At 37.1% G+C, this 15,938-nt stretch overlaps 1 protein-coding gene across 1 annotated transcript in view; it reads left to right on the plus strand.

Moving 5' to 3' along the window:
- Positions 1 to 15,938, plus strand: part of MTA3 (metastasis associated 1 family member 3) — a 152,567-nt gene that overhangs the window by 64,513 nt on the left and 72,116 nt on the right. The window contains exons 6-7 of the mRNA XM_082672083.1: positions 1,018 to 1,135; positions 12,621 to 12,723. Of these exons, the coding sequence (XP_082528209.1) occupies positions 1,018 to 1,135; positions 12,621 to 12,723 (221 nt within the window). The remainder of the gene's footprint in view (positions 1 to 1,017; positions 1,136 to 12,620; positions 12,724 to 15,938) is intronic.

A 15,938-nucleotide genomic window follows, 5' to 3' on the forward strand; every position in this document is an offset into this window, starting at 1 on the left:
CAATTATACTTGTTTTTGGTTTTCCCTCTATTTCATAAGAAGCCCATACTTTTGTATTATTTCTTCTTCTAACAAATTATTGCACAATGATAGCAGTATTATGGTAAAAGTATAATGACTAGACTGCATTCAGTTAATTTTATTTTTCTGGTTAACTGAGATAAAAGTTGGCAAAAACTCCCATGTCTGTCTGTCTCTTTTGCTTGGTAATGAAAAGCTTGTAAAGCATAGCACGTGATTTATTTGGTAGTGGAAGAACTATTTTTGGCTTTATGAAATAAATGATTTCAGTATACTTGGTCCTCCTCCCTTTTTTTTCTTTTTAAATAAATAGCGTTTCTTTTAAACTGTTTGCAGATGAGATTTTACCATTGGTGGTCTGCTTTCTTCCCTGGAATCCTAATAAACTTTGTCAACTAAAAATATTTTTTTCTGTAAACTTCAAGAAACATTTTAAACATTTTTAACAAGTTGAATTAGAGCAAGCACTTCATTGAAGGGAGGAAATTCTTGTAAGCAAGGCTATTCCACATTTTGTAGTTTTATGTGACTTTTATCATTTGTGTTGTGGGGAAAATATTTTACTATTGATAATGTTTCAGTATTTAAGCTTTATAATTACATAGTGTTTGTTTTCCCAAAATCTTTATTACACATAGGTTTTTTTTTTTTTTACAGAATTAAAGGGACATTTTTTCTTTTTTTTTGTTTGTTTGCGGTACGCGGGCCTCTCACTGTTGTGGCCTCTCCCATTGCGGAGCACAGGCTCCAGACGCGCAGGCTCAGCGGCCATGGCTCACGGGCCCAGCCGCTGCGCGGCACGTGGGATCTTCCCAGACCGGGACACGAACCCGTGTCCCCTGCATCGGCAGGTGGACTCTCAACCACTGTGCCACCAGGGAAGCCCTACTCTGTAGTTTTATGGTTTCATTATTGTGACATTGGATTTATTGCTTTATAAAAAGTAGAAGGAATTATGTTTACCTAGGTATTTTCTGTCTTTTCTTTTTTTTCCAGGATACTTTTTTCTACTCATTGGTCTATGATCCCTCAGTGAAAACACTGTTAGCTGACAAAGGTGAAATCAGAGTGGGACCTAGATATCAAGCAGACATTCCAGAAATGCTCTTAGAAGGTATGTTTTCCTTTGGGTTGCAAATCCTATGAAAACAAATGTACCTTGAAACTCAAATATTTTCCTCATATGGAAGAAACAACTTTCAGGCTAAAGTTTAAAAGTAACGGGCTCTTCCAAATTTAGAAATTCAACAAACGGCAATGAAAAATAATTTAATCGATCAGTTATTCATTTTTTATTTCACACTTTCATGAGTTTTCTGCCTGTGTTTTTCTTTTAAATACAACTTTAAGAATGTTAGTGTTGTTGAACTTGTGTTTCAATGTGACACGCTCACGCCTTGAGATCCTGAGTGCCTTCATGTCATCTCTCTATGGTAGCCTTGCAATCTAGTGAACATTTACATTTTGGTGGGAATTTTGGCAGATCTGCGTAGTTTCTATACCAGAGGGATTCAGAGCTTTGCATTTTAAACACAGATCTTCCTAGCAAGACTTTTCTTTCTTCTGTCATAATTATATACTTAAAACCTTTATTTTCTGATTTCAAAAGTAAGACATTCTTACCATTAAAAAATAAAACACAAAGAAACGTGTAATATAGAAAATGAACACCACCCCCTTTCCTTCTTTCCAAACCCATATTTAATTACTAATATTGTTCAGGGTTTTTTTTTTTTTTTTTTTTTGGTACAGTCTCTGGCTCGTAACCCATTCAGGTGTGGTCTTTGTGGGATGGCAAGTTGCACGTTGCTCTGCAGTTGCTTCTTTCAGTTAATAGTGTATCTTTAGCATCTTTCCTGATGAGCAGAGTGGCTTTATTCTTTTCAGTGACTGTAGAGTTCTTAAGTCTGCATGGATGTGCCACAATTTATTTCCTTTACCAGTACCCTATTGACAGACTTTCAGGTGTTTACATTTTTTGATATTACAAATGATGCTTCTAGAAAAGCTTTACATATACTTACGCTGTGTAAATATTTTTCAAGCATAGCTCCCTGGAAGATATTGAAAATGCTTCTTTGCCCTTCAAAAAGGCTGTTAATTTTCATATGAGTGAACCAAATGCTTCCACCACTAGATTATTAAAGAACCCCCCTTGCCCATTTTGTGATACTGTTGTCTTGGCTTTTCATTTTTTTTGTTGTTTTTTTTTCTTTTTCTTTAATTTTTAAAAGTTACTTATGCTTTCCGTTACTGCTCTTCTGTAAATTTCTTGTGTATTTTCTATTTGGTTATTTATATGTATTGGCAAGAGTATTTTGCATATTAAAGGTAAACAAATATAAAAGTATTTGCCCTTTGTCTGCCTCCTCACTTAAAAAATGTTAATGATTTTAAATTTGTTTTATTTATTTTTGTTATACAGAAATTGAGAATTTTTGTCATACAGAAGTTTAGAATTTATCCCTTAAGGTTTATATAATTAGCATTCTTTACCTTGCCTTACCTATAGGAAGTATATGCAGAAAAGTTAAATCAACTCAGGATAGAGTTGTGTTGTCATTGTCAGTGGTGGGTAGGTGAGGTGGCTGTGAATAATAACAGGTTGCAGACTTCTGCATTTTCATGAATTCATTACAAGGAAAGGTCAGTCAGTAACGACTAAGCTTTGAGAACAGAATGCCACGTCTGCACTCATCTGTGTTTAGAAGTTTTTTTTGAAGAAATTGTAAGTAGTGACTCAGTTTATTATAGGCTGAGAGATTGCGTTTATTAGCATTCTGTTCTGTACAAACCATCTTTTCTTCCAGAAATAATTTTGGATGTTTTATAGTCCGTAATGTTTGATCTTAGACTTTTATCACTACATGTAAGTGTTCACTAAATATTTATTGTTTTATTTTTAAAAACACTTGATTTTTAAGTTTTACAAATAGTGCTGCATTGTATCCTTTATATAATGCATAATTTTGTACTCTGGATATAACTGGAAAATATGTTCCCAGAAATGAAATTACTAAGTCATAAGGCATGTGTTTCTGAAATTTTATACAAAATGGTAATTGTCTTCCAAGTAATTATTTACAGGTGTCTTTTTTCCTTGTTTTAATTAAGGTATAATTTATATGTAGTACATTTCACCCTCTTTTGTGACAGTTCTTTGAGTTTGGGGCAGATGTATACACTCTTAGTGAGATAGTTCAGCAAGTCCATCTATGCACAGGTCAAAAGCCAGGAGTGACCCTGGTGCTCATGTGTGCTTGTCGCCTGACCCAAGTTCTACATCCCCTAAGCAGCCCTTTGTTAACTCCTCCCTGAACTTTGATCTCTCCCCTTGTCAAACTCTGCAGACTGTGTCGTTCATGTAATCTTGTGTGCTATTTTTATTATTTGACTTTTAAAATTTTGGACTGCCTGAGCTGTTGATTGTGTGGTCCTCTCTCTCTTTTTCATAAGAAAAAAATTTATATATATATATAAATATATTTTATTGAAGTATAGTTGATTTACAATGTTGTGCTTTTTAATTTTTTTGATTTTTAAATTTATATATATATTTTATTGAAGTATTTTAATTTATTTTTTAATTTTAATTTATTTATTTTTATTTTGGGTGCGCCGTGGCTTGCACGATCTCAGTTCCCTGACCAGGGATTGAACCTGGGCCATGGCAGTGAAAGCTCCAAGTCCTAACCACTAGACCACTGGGGAACTCCCTAATTTATTTTTTTTATGTTTGGTTCTTTCTTGAGCACTGACATAAACCTAGGTGTATAGAAAGCCTAGAAAATTTTGTGTATTGCTCATGTAAAGATAAATGCTGAACCAAGTAATAAAGTTGGGATATTTCAAGTAATGGGGGCGCATAAAAATCAGATCATGGAATCTCATGAGTTCCCACTTATCTGCAAAACTTTTACGTATGATATTGCCCCTGAAAAGCATAAAGCTGGTTAGAGTTAGTAATTTGGAAAGCATATCTACCTAGCTTAGAATTTACAAAATTATTTTAGGAAACGAAATCATATATAAAATGCAATAATTTATTCTACAGTACTTCTCAATAAGGATTTGAATTCCTGAGGGTAAGAACCTTGAGGTTCTTCTTCCAGGTAAAAGGAAAGATTCTTAACAGCTTGTGGCATTTGGGCAGTTACATCAGTTGTGACTAAATATTCATTAATATAATAGATCTTATAATTCATTAACAAGTATTAATTGCCTTTAACATTGCGTTTCTCTTAGTAGTCTTCCGGGTGGGTGGTTTACAAACTTTATTTAGGCAGTAGAACCCTTTCTTATTACGCAGTATGACCTTAAATAAGAAAGCCAGGTTGTTGTGGGTGAAGTGGAAGAGAAGGCCCTGTTGAGTCTCTTGAGGTACCTTACTGAACCTTAGGATTCAGAGAATCAACTTGAAGGCCACTGTGCCGATTAGAATCCTGTCTCTTCATTGCACAGTCAAAACCCCCAGTCCTTGCAGTTAGAAGCGCTTATGATGAAGTCCCTTTGTAACATAGTATAACGAAGGGGCTCTACTGTTTTCCCTTTGCCTTTTCCCATTTTTTAAATCTTAAAGTTTATTTTATTGCAAACAGTATGAATTGTGATAGAAAATGTAATTATATTGGAAACAAAAAGTAGTAGTCCCTCAGATCATCCCTTCGAACCCACTATTAACCACTGTTATTAATTTAACATGTTCTCCCAGAGTGTTTGTTATATAAATATGTATAGAGATCCACGAAATTATGTTCTGTAGTATTCCATTGTGTGATAGATCCACGTTTATTTTATCTGTTTATGTGTTTAATGGTCGGGTAAGTTTCCCCTCAGTTGTTCTTTAAAATTTCTTGGTTGTGGCAGGGTTCTCATGTCGATGAGATTTTTTTTTCTTACTGTCAAAGTTTATCATCAATTTGTCAATGTCTTCCTTTCCAGATTTCATTAGGATTCTGATTGAAATTGTATTAATATTAAGATTACTTTGGGAGGTGATTGATTATTTTATAATATTGGGTCTGCTTCTGAGGTTTCTGTTCTATTCCCCTGGTCTGTCTGTCTGTTCATGCTCTAGTAACCCATGTTTTAATTATAGAGGCTTTGTAGTATGTGTTAATATCTGGTGAGGCTAGTTCCCCTCTTATTTTTCCAAGCTTGACTAACACCAGAAAAAAAAAATCTTCCTTCCTGTTTTTATTGGGGATGCAGTTAATTTTTAAGTTAGACAGACATATTGATGATTTTGAAACATCCTATCCAGACACAAGGGATTCTTTCTCTTTGTTCAAGGCTACTTTTGGGTCTTGTGGAAGTTTTTTGTTTGTTTGTTTTGTTTTAATACAGATTTTATATATTTCTTGTTAAGTTTATTTTATTTAATTATTTTTTTTCTGGCTGCTTTGGGTCTTAGTTGCTGTGTGCAGGCTTTCTTTAGTTGCGACGAGCAAGGACTACTCTTTGTTGTGCGTGGGCTTCTCATTGTGGTGGCTTCTCGTTGCAGAGCACAGGCTCTAGGTGCACGGGCTTCAGTAGTTGCAGCACGTGGGCTCAGTAGTTGTGGCACGCGGGCTCTAGAACGCAGGCTCAGTAGTTGTGCTACATGGGCTTAGTTGCTCCGCGGCATATGGGATCCTCCCAGGATCGTACCCGTGTCCCCTGCACTGGCGGGCGGATTCTTAACCACTGCACCACCAGGGAAATCCCAAGTTTATAACTTGTTAGGTTTATTTATACGTGTTCATCTTTAGCAATGAAAAACATTGTGTTTTTCAACATAAATGAAAGTCACTTTGGGCTCTTATTTCAACTTAAAGCATTTAGTGTATCCAAAATGTTTTTTTCACTTGTAATCAGGAAACCAACTAGATGCAAGATTTAAAGAACCCCTTCTTCTAATTAGTATATTTTCTGGGAAGAAGGAGTAGGGTGGCAGATACGTACTCCAGCAGTTAAACCACACTTGAAAAACACAGACACTGCCATCATAGAAACTTTCATACACAGCCAGTACCTGTTTGCTGGGGAATTAAATCATAGAAAACATCATATTCAAGAACAGATATTTAGGACTTGATGCAGTCTGTGCTTACTAACCCTTTTGATACTCTTGAGTGGGTACGTTTAGACCAGTCCCCACTCCAATTTGCATTGGCATGGGATGTAGAACTTGAATTAATATCCTGAGTAGGTGGAAGCATCAGCTCCATGCCAGAATATATTACAGTCTTGCTTTCTTTGTGAATGTGTCCTGATGAATTTAAGACATTGTTGTGGCATTTGTCTTGCTGGTGAATATTTCTTTTTCGTGGCTTTAGAATTTTAAAATTCATTTATGGCTACCCACCATCTAGCAAACTCTTGAGATCTGGAAAGATCAGTATGTAGCTTGCAAGCGAAGGTGAAGGTTTGTTTTTTAGATTTTAAATCTTTTTTGAGTTTGAATAACTACCTAGAGAATTTTCCATAGAAAAAAGATGTCATATGTAGTAAGTTTTGAATTATTATTTAGCTGTATTGTAAAATTGGAATTTTAAGAAATTATTTACATATTAAACTTTGTAACTGTTAAAAGTATTATAACATTAAATTATTAAACAAGGGGGCTTCCCTGGTGGCGCAGTGGTTGAGAGTCCGCCTGCTGATGCAGGGGAAACGGGTTTGTGCCCCGGTCCGGGAGGATCCCACGTGCCATGGAGCGGCTGGGCCCGTGAGCCATGGCCGCTGGGCCTGCGCGTCTGGAGCCTGTGCTCCACAACGGGAGAGGCCACAGCAGTGAGAGGCCCGCGTACCGCAAAAAAAAAAAAAAAAAAAAAAATTATTAAACAAAAATGACTTTGGATTCACAGTTTTGGGTAAAATCTGGCTGTACTATGTTTTAGCTCAGTTACCTTGGGAAAATTATTTAACCTCTCCAAGTTCCCATTTCTTCCTCTTTAAAAAGTGAGTAATAATGTATGTGCATACATCATAGTGTTGTGATGATCAAATGAAGTAATTCTTGTAAAGCATTTTTTATTTTTTAAAATTTATTTTATTTTTATTTATTTATTTTTGCCTATGTTGGGTCTTCGTTGCTACACGCGGGCTGTCTCTAGTTGCGGCGAGCGGGGCCTACTCTTCATTGCAGTGCGCATGCTTCTCATTGCGGTGGCTTCTCTTGTTGTGGAGCACAGGCTCTAGGCACGCGGCAGGCTTCAGTAGTTATGGCACGCAGGCTCAGTAGTTGTGGCTCGCGGGCTCTATAGTGGAGGCTCAGTAGTTGTGGCGCACGGGCTTAGTTGCTTCGTGCAATGTGGGATCTTCCCAGACCAGGGATCAAACCTGTGTCCCCTGCATTGGTAGGGGGATTCTTAACCACTGTGCCACCAGGGAAGCCCTTGTAAAGCATTTAGCACAGCACCTGCTGCTCAGTGTTCGCTATTACAGTTGCTTCTCCCGGGCCACCAACTGTCTACTGCTCCTAATTAAGTAACTCCTGTCTGTATTTGGGAATTTAGGGTGTGTCTCTCTTTGAAAGTTAAAGAATTAAATTAGAATAGTCTCTTATGCTAAAATACATGCCTTTTAAACTTGAATTAGCTCATATACAGTCAATAGAAAAATGTCAGTATAGTGTGGAAATTGTCAGTTCATCTGAGGCTTTTCTAAGCAGTTATTCTCACAGATGAAGAGCGTTTAAGAAAAAAAAAACAGTATATGGCGCATCTTAGAGTTACAGATAAAGGAATGAAAAATATCTTCCCCAGTGTTTATAAAAGCCTATACCCTAGATTTTATTTTTTATTTTGTTGAAACTACACAATGACCTACATCTCGGTGGAGGAAGCGTAAGTCCAGGGTTTTAGAAGATAAAGGATTGACTGACCTTTGTGCTTGGTGCAAATGTCAGTGGAGATTTAACTGTGTTGGTATTTTTGTTATGATTGTTACTTTTTTTTTTTTTTAAGTGCTCTGGTTCTTAGGTTTTAAAAATTTTTGTCCTGTTTTTCCGTAGACACTATTATTTTCAAGTGTGTAATTTTGCAGAATGTGTTTTCCGCAATGTGGTAGATGTTAATTAACTTAAAAACACCAGACCATAACAAGTAACTGTAAGCAGATATCGGCTGCAACCATGTGAGCGCAGTAGTTCATAACCCAGGGCAGTTTTGTCTTCCGTGGGACATTAGACAATGTCTGTAGACATTTTTGGTTGCCACACCTGGGTGGAGCGGGAGATGCTACTGGCTTCTAGTGGGTGGAGATCAGGACTGCTGCTGAGCATAGTACAATGTACAGGACAGCCCCCATGACAAGGAGTTGTTGGCCCAAAGTGTCAACAGTGCACACTGTGTAGAGAGGAACCCTACTGTAAAGGGTTTTGGGGACATAGTAAGCACTAAATAAATGTTAGTTAATATTTACATAGTTATAGTAATATTTAAATTTTCAAATACGAATTATATTACCTGGTCTATTTCTGTGGTTTTGATTCTGTTTATTTTTGTGCCAGTACCACATTGTTTGATTACTGTTGCTATATATTATAATCCCACCCAGTTTGGAGGATCCTCTTATATTACTCTTTTAATAATGGTAATATTCTTTGATTTGTAGAGATTAATATTTGAATTATTTTGTGGGCTTTCAGAACTAAATTTTGTTAAATTTAACTTCAAGTACTTGTACAAAAATGACAGCCTTAAGATTTTAAAATCTTCTTTATTTAAGTCATGTTATGTTCTCTGAAAGTTTTGTAATTTCTTTATATAAACATACTTCCAATTTTGTTTCTTAGTATTTTATATTTTTGTTGCCATAATATATGTGATTTTTTTTTTACATTTTTGTTTTCATTCCCTTTGGAATGCCATTGGGTTTTATATATTCATTTTTTATTGTGCCTTTCTTGTAATTTATTTTTAAAATCTATTTTTATTGAGATATAATTGCCATATAACACTGTGTATGTTTAATTTGTTGATTTGATTACATTTAGGTATTGCAGGTTGGTTACCACCATAGCATTAGCTATCTATCGTGTCATAATTATCACTTCTTTATTGTGGTGGGAACAAAGATCTAGTCTCTTATCAACTTTGAAGTTTATAATAACAGTATTGTCTGTAATCACTGTGCCGTGCATTAGATCTCCAGAACTTACTTACCTAGCAGTTGGAGCAACCCTTAAACAACCTCTCCCCATCCCCCTCCACCCCACCCCCTTTCCAGCCCCTGGTAACCACCATTCTACTCTGTTTTAATGAGTTTGGCTTTTTAAGATTCCACATAAAGTGATATCATACAGTATTTGTTTCTTGTAACCTATTATCCTTTGATGCATCACTTAAAACATTGCCCAGAACTTTCAGAACATTAATAAAAATGGTGATAAATGGCAGCCTTCTGTGTTTCTGAATTAAATATAATATACTCTGATGGTTGTTACAGAGAAAATGAATTATATTTAGAACAAAGAATATTTCTAGTTGTCCAGCAAAGGGTCTATAGGATGACAGATCCATCCAGCCCTAGTTCTTCAGTCTTTGAACAATGGTCTGTGCTCTTTGAGGGTATACTGAAGAAGTACTTTGCCATTATTTTCTAGAAATCTTAAAGTATAGCTGAAGGATTAGGGCTAACACATATAAAATCATTGTTGAATCTACATTTCTTCAAAATGATGAAGAGGAACGTATGAAGCAAAAAATTGGATGCTATATATAATCGTGTAAGTAGTTGGTAAATACATTTGGTAGGAATTCACAGAGAGAGAGAGCTTCATGGGCTGGTGTGGGACTAGAGCAGATTGTAATTGCCCAGATTATCATAAATGGAGGAGGAAAGTGAGATTATTGCAGTGACTGGAATGAACATGACCAGAGCCTAGAATTCTTCTTGGTTCAGTCTCTGGCTCATACATTTCCCAAGACCATTCTACAGAGTGCTGACAGCTTAGTTGAGGCTTGCATTATACAGATTCCAGAGCTTCTTAAAAGTTTTTCCCTTGTGAAAAAGTGATTAAATTGATATAAATGTAATTATATGATATGATGAATCCAAAATGGGGAATTCCCTAGAGTGACTGTTTGAATAGAACATTCTGTATTCTTTTTATGTTCTTGTTATTTTTGTTCTCATCCCATGATATTGTATGTTTTAGTTGTTAGTAGAAATGCATTCAGGAGTGTTTTATTGTTTATAGCAAATTTATTTAGCATTCTTATACTGAATTATCTTTCCTCTGTATGCTGCAGAATGTATGGATAGGATTGAAGTTTATCAATTTAACTGACTTAAATTTGAAAAGTAAATATCAGTTTTACCCTTACATTCTAGAATATATAATAGAAGGGGCTTAATACTGAATAGCATCATCATTTCATCTTGTATTATTTAAAAATGCAGATAATTATTATTATATTTCTTTTCTATTTTACTATTTATCCTACTTAACATGTATTTCTTGGAGATACTGGGGAGTATAATTGTGTCATTTTCCTTTCAAAAGTTTCATGCAGTTTACAAACGTTTGGGTTTGTAAATGGTTTTTAAAAATGAACCAATTGAATCTTTTTTTTAACATCTTTATTGGAGTATAACTGCTTTACAATGGTGTGTTAGTTTCTGCTGTATAACAAAGTGAATCAGCTGTACATATACATATATCCCCATATCTCCTCCCTCTTGCGTCTCCCTCCCATCTTCCCTATCCCACCCCTCTAGGTGGTCACATGCATTGTAAGCAAAAACAATGGAAAACGAAATCCTTTTAAACACTTGATATGTCTTTGGACTAGTACTCGCTCTGGGCTGCTTGTGCTTCTTTATGTTGGGGGTGGCAGTTGACTTTTTCGTTGCCTACCTGTCTTTGAACAAGGAGCAGGATGGGCAGGCCCCCTACCTGACGGCAGTGGCTGACTTAGGAGACTGCAGTTGGGCTGGCCGGTTCTGCCCTCCCGCTTTCTCCTTTTGAGCCTCAGTACCTGCTTGCTCCCATTCTAGGAGGGAACACATTAATAAGCCTATAGCCTGGATTCATCAGTCACCAAGGGATGTTCAGCCTCCTAGTATGTCAGTCAGTGCAAGACTCTCTGCCTGATATTATAGATGCAGTGATCAAAACCAAAACATAGCCCAAACCAATTCCTAGCCTGATAGGAAATTCATAGCTGTAAATTGGAATCCAATCAACTCCCAAGTCTGTTTTCCATTACCATCTTTTATCCTAACATTGAGTCTTGCCTGATGGTTATATCTCCTCTTGAGACGTTCCTAAAACAAAGCATCCTGTATTATCCTCAGTCTTTTCCTCAACCTCTCGATTGTTTCCTTCTTTCTGTTAATGCCAACACTATCTATGTAGTTCTCAAGACTGGAAACCTACCCATTATACCAGTCTGTCACTGTCATTTCTAAATATTCTCTCTTAGCTCTTTATTGTCACTGTCAATACCATGTCTCCCTGTCTGTATCATGTATCTCTGTAGAGAAAATTATTCCATTGCTAAGTGTTGGATGTGAAATTTGTTTCTGATTTTGTCACTCTACTGCTAAAAAGGCAAGGGCTTATTACCTCCAAATAAAAATCTATTCAGAAAATCTGTGCAGAATCTTCAGTAATATTTTCATAACCCACTTCTTTTAGCTATCTATTCTCATTCCCCTTGATGTACTCCTGACAAAATTAGCTACTTTTCTACCACATCTTAAAGCCCCATGACTTTGTTCACATTCTCATTTCTTTTTTTTTAAATTTTAATCAATTCTTTTATTATTTACAACAGTCTTTTGATAATTTCTGCCAAATTTGTTCTGATATATTCTTTTTTTTAACATCTTTATTGCAGTATAATTGCTTTACAATGGTGTGTTAGTTTCTGCTTTATAACAAAGTGAATCAGTTATACATATAAATATGTCCCCATATCTCTTCCCTCTTGCGTCTCCCTCCCTCCCACCCTCCTTATCCCACCCCTCTAGGTGGTCACAAAAAAATATGGAACGCTTCACGAATTTGCGTGTTGTCATCCTTGCGCAGGGGCCATGCTAATCTTCTCTGTATCATTCCAATTTTAGTATATGTGCTGCCAAAGCGAGCACCATTCTCATTTCTTACTTTAAGTTCTCTCCCCCTGCCAGTGCATTCATACCCTTCAGTTCTTAGCAGGAATGCCACCTCGTGCATGACATCCTTCCCTAACTAGCCTGAAATGATTTCTCTAATCTTCAGGATCTTATGGTCATATCTATACGTCTCTGTGACATCTGTTTCTTTTCATGTGTATCATAGTTATTTATGAGTAAGTTTTATCATAACTTGAGCATCTTTCTTTTCTGTCTCTGTATCCCTTAGTGAGGCTTGGGGCCTCACGCATACAAATACACAGGAAAGACATGTTAATGACTAAGTGAAGACATCATATGGTCGGTTTGGCTGTGTTACCATCAGCGTTCACTTTACAGAGTGTTCTACATCTGCTGTCTGATAGAATGTATGCAAACCATGTACATTTACCTTATACTTTTAATGCTTTGGTGACCTCAGTCATCAATCATATGTGACAATGTATGTGCCTTGTGAGTAACAAGACTCCATTTTCTTTGTTCTTGGACAGGAGAATCAGATGAGAGGGAACAGTCAAAATTGGAAGTGAAAGTTTGGGACCCAAATAGCCCACTTACAGATCGACAGATTGACCAATTTTTAGTTGTAGCACGGTGAGTATGGCACTGTGGAGTCAAGAGATGTCTTTTCTTTTTATAAAAGAATTTATAGAAATTTTATGAATTTTCCTTTTTTTGTGTTCTATTTTTCATTGGTTGTATTTTTCTTTTTCTAACTGTGTAAGAAAGTCGAATATATATCACACCTCTTCCTAAATAATATGGTTTATTATCATTAGTTTCTGTTTTAAAAATGAAAATAGATTTATTAATTTTTACTGATTAAGAAAATAAATGCTCCTTGTAAAAATGTAAGCACTACAGAAAAGTATAAAGTAGAAACTCAACACCCGAAATCACATATCTTTAATTAAAGCAGTGATCTCCTTTAAGCTAGTCAGGGATTATTCAGGTGTCAGTAATATTGTGCTCCTCTAATTGCACCCACGTGTGAGTAATGTCTGTTGGCTAGGTGTAAGTCTGTCCTTTGAGAGTTCTAAGCCTGGCTCCCTAGCTGCCTTGCCCACCCCCTCACCCCCCCAACCCCTTTTCTTGAGAAAATGAGTGGACAGAAGTTTATTTTTATTTTTTGAATTATAAAAGTAAGTCATGTTCATGGGGGAATTGCTACAAAGTAAGTGAGATTATCATAGCATTGTAATAGCAGAAAAATTGGAAAAAACCTAAAAGTACATCAGCAAGCAGTTGATGAATGAATTGAGGTATATTTAGTAATGGAGTATTACTTTACAATGAAAATGAATGAATTAGGGCTATATGTAGCAAAGAGATAAACCTCAAAAACAGTGTTGAGTAAGAATACATACAGTATGGTCACTGATAAAAACATTTTACAATGTGCAAACAATTGTCTTATTTCATTAATGGGCATATGTATGCATATGCATATTATACATATATGTATGAGTTCTGGGAATGTGTATTGATAAAATTTATTTCCTTAAAAAAATGAACCAAGAGACTTCCTGGGTCCAGTGGTAAAGAATGCGCCTTCCCATGCAAGGGACGTGGGTTTGATCCTGCTCGGGGAACTGAGATCCCGCATGCCACGGGGCAGCTAAGCCCGAACGCCCCACAACTAATGAGCCCATGCACCTCAACTAGAGAGCCTGCGTGCCGCAAACTACAGACCCCGTGTGCTCTGGAGCCATGTGCCACAGCTAGAGAGAAGTCCGTGCACCGCAACAAATAGCCTGTGAGCCGCAACAAAAGATCCCTTGTGCCGCAACTAAGATCTGATGCAGCCAAAAAAAAAAAAGAAAAAAACAAATGTGGCAAAATGTGATTCAGTATTTTTATAGATTATACTCCATTTAAAGTTATTACAAAATAATGGCTATATTGCCCTGTGCTGTACAATATATACTTGTTGCTTCAAACATGGCAAAATATTAGAATGAGGTAGATTTGGACATGATTACAAGCATCTTCATTATATTCTCTAATTTTTTGTCGAATGTTTTTTATAATACAAAGGACAAAAGGGTCTTAGCCCATCCTTAGCACTGTTCATAGTGCCAGTCACCATGGAAGTCATACATTGTATCGGTGGGTAGGCATTTAGACTACAGAGCCCACACGCCTAGCCACTAACTGCTTAGATGAAGAGACTTGATATATATATACATTGTTGGGGAGGAGCCAGTCAGTGGAATAGAGGAGACTGAAGATTTGGGAGTGGAAATGAATCACTGGTGGAACTGCTGCCCTAGAGACTCCAGACAGGTTATCTGGATTTTGTATTATTTAGTAGATTTTGCAGTTTCAGATTTGATTTTCATTGTTTTTTTCCTTTTCCTGATTACGACGGGCCATGTTTTCTTTTTTCTTGAAGCCAGCATGAGAGGCACCAATGAGAAGCACCTAGTATCTTTTTCAATTTTTGTTTCTTTAAAAAAAATCTAAATACAAATTAAACCCAGTTAAGCACCACTGCACATCCCACCAGAATGGTTAAAATTTAAAAGACTGGGCTTCCCTGGTGGCACAGTGGTTACGAATCCGCCTGCCAGTGCAGGGGACACAGGTTCGAGCCCTGGTCCGGGAAGATCCCACATGCCTCTGAGCAACTAAGCCCCATGTGCCACAGCTGCTGAGCCTGTGCTCTAGAGCCTGTGAGCCACAGCTACTGAGCCTGCATGCCACAACTACTGAAGCCCATGCGCCTAGATCCCATGCTCTGCAACAAGAAGCGACTGTGGTGAGAAGCCCACGTGCAGCAGCGAAGACCCAACGCAGCCAAAAATAAAATAAATAATAAAAATAAATACATTAAAAAAATTTAAAAGGCTGACAGTGCCAAGCACTGGTGAAGATGTGGGACAACCAGCACTCTCATATTCTGCTGGTTGTAGTGCAAGTTGGTACAGCTGCTTTAGAAAACTGTTTGCTGTCATCTAACACACATATCCCTTAAGTTTCACTCCTAAATATATATGCAGCAGAAATGCATACACCTGTGTGCCAAAAAGATACATATACAGATGGCAGTAATGGCACTATCCATAGTTGCCCCAGCTTGGAAACACATGTCCATCAACAATAGGGTGGGGGTGGGGCATCGTGCAAAGTAATGCTCACAGCAAGGAAATGAACGAACGCAGCTCATTCACAGCAGGCAGCACGGGTGAATCCACAGACATAGTTTTGAATAAAAGAAACTGGATATGAAAAGTGTGCATAGCATGTGATTCTGTTTAAGTTTTCAATTGAGCAAAACTAATCTTTGATGTTAGAATCTGGGATGCTGGTTCCCTTCCACTAGGAAGTAGTGATTGGGAAGGAACCCGAAGAGTCTTCTGGGTGCTGTCATGATCTGTGTCTTGACCTGGATGCTGGTGGCATGGATGCATTGACTTTGTGGTAACTGAATAGCTGTACAATGTGTGCTTTTTGCATGTGTTTTTATATTTTAATTAAAACCTTAAAAAAAAATCTCTTCCTCAGCTAACATGTTTAAAACCCAGACAACAAGCGGGAAGCCTTACCTTCATTTCACGCTTTATTTCTTTTTAATTAATTAATTTATTTTATTTTATTTTTGGCTGCGTTGGGTCTTCGTTGCTGCACACGGACTTGCTCTAGTTGCGGCGAGTGGGGGCTACTGTTCGTTGCGGTGCGCGGGCTTCTCATCACGATGGCTCCTCTTGTTGCGGAGCACAGGCTCTAGGCACGTGGGCTTCAGTAGTTGTGGCACGTGGGCTCAGTAGCTGTGGCTCACGGGCTCTAGAGTGCAGCCTTGGTAGTTG

The sequence above is a fragment of the Grampus griseus genome (genome assembly GCF_964374135.1).
Source record: "Grampus griseus genome assembly, chromosome: 15".
NCBI classification, from domain to species: Eukaryota; Metazoa; Chordata; class Mammalia; order Artiodactyla; family Delphinidae; genus Grampus; species Grampus griseus.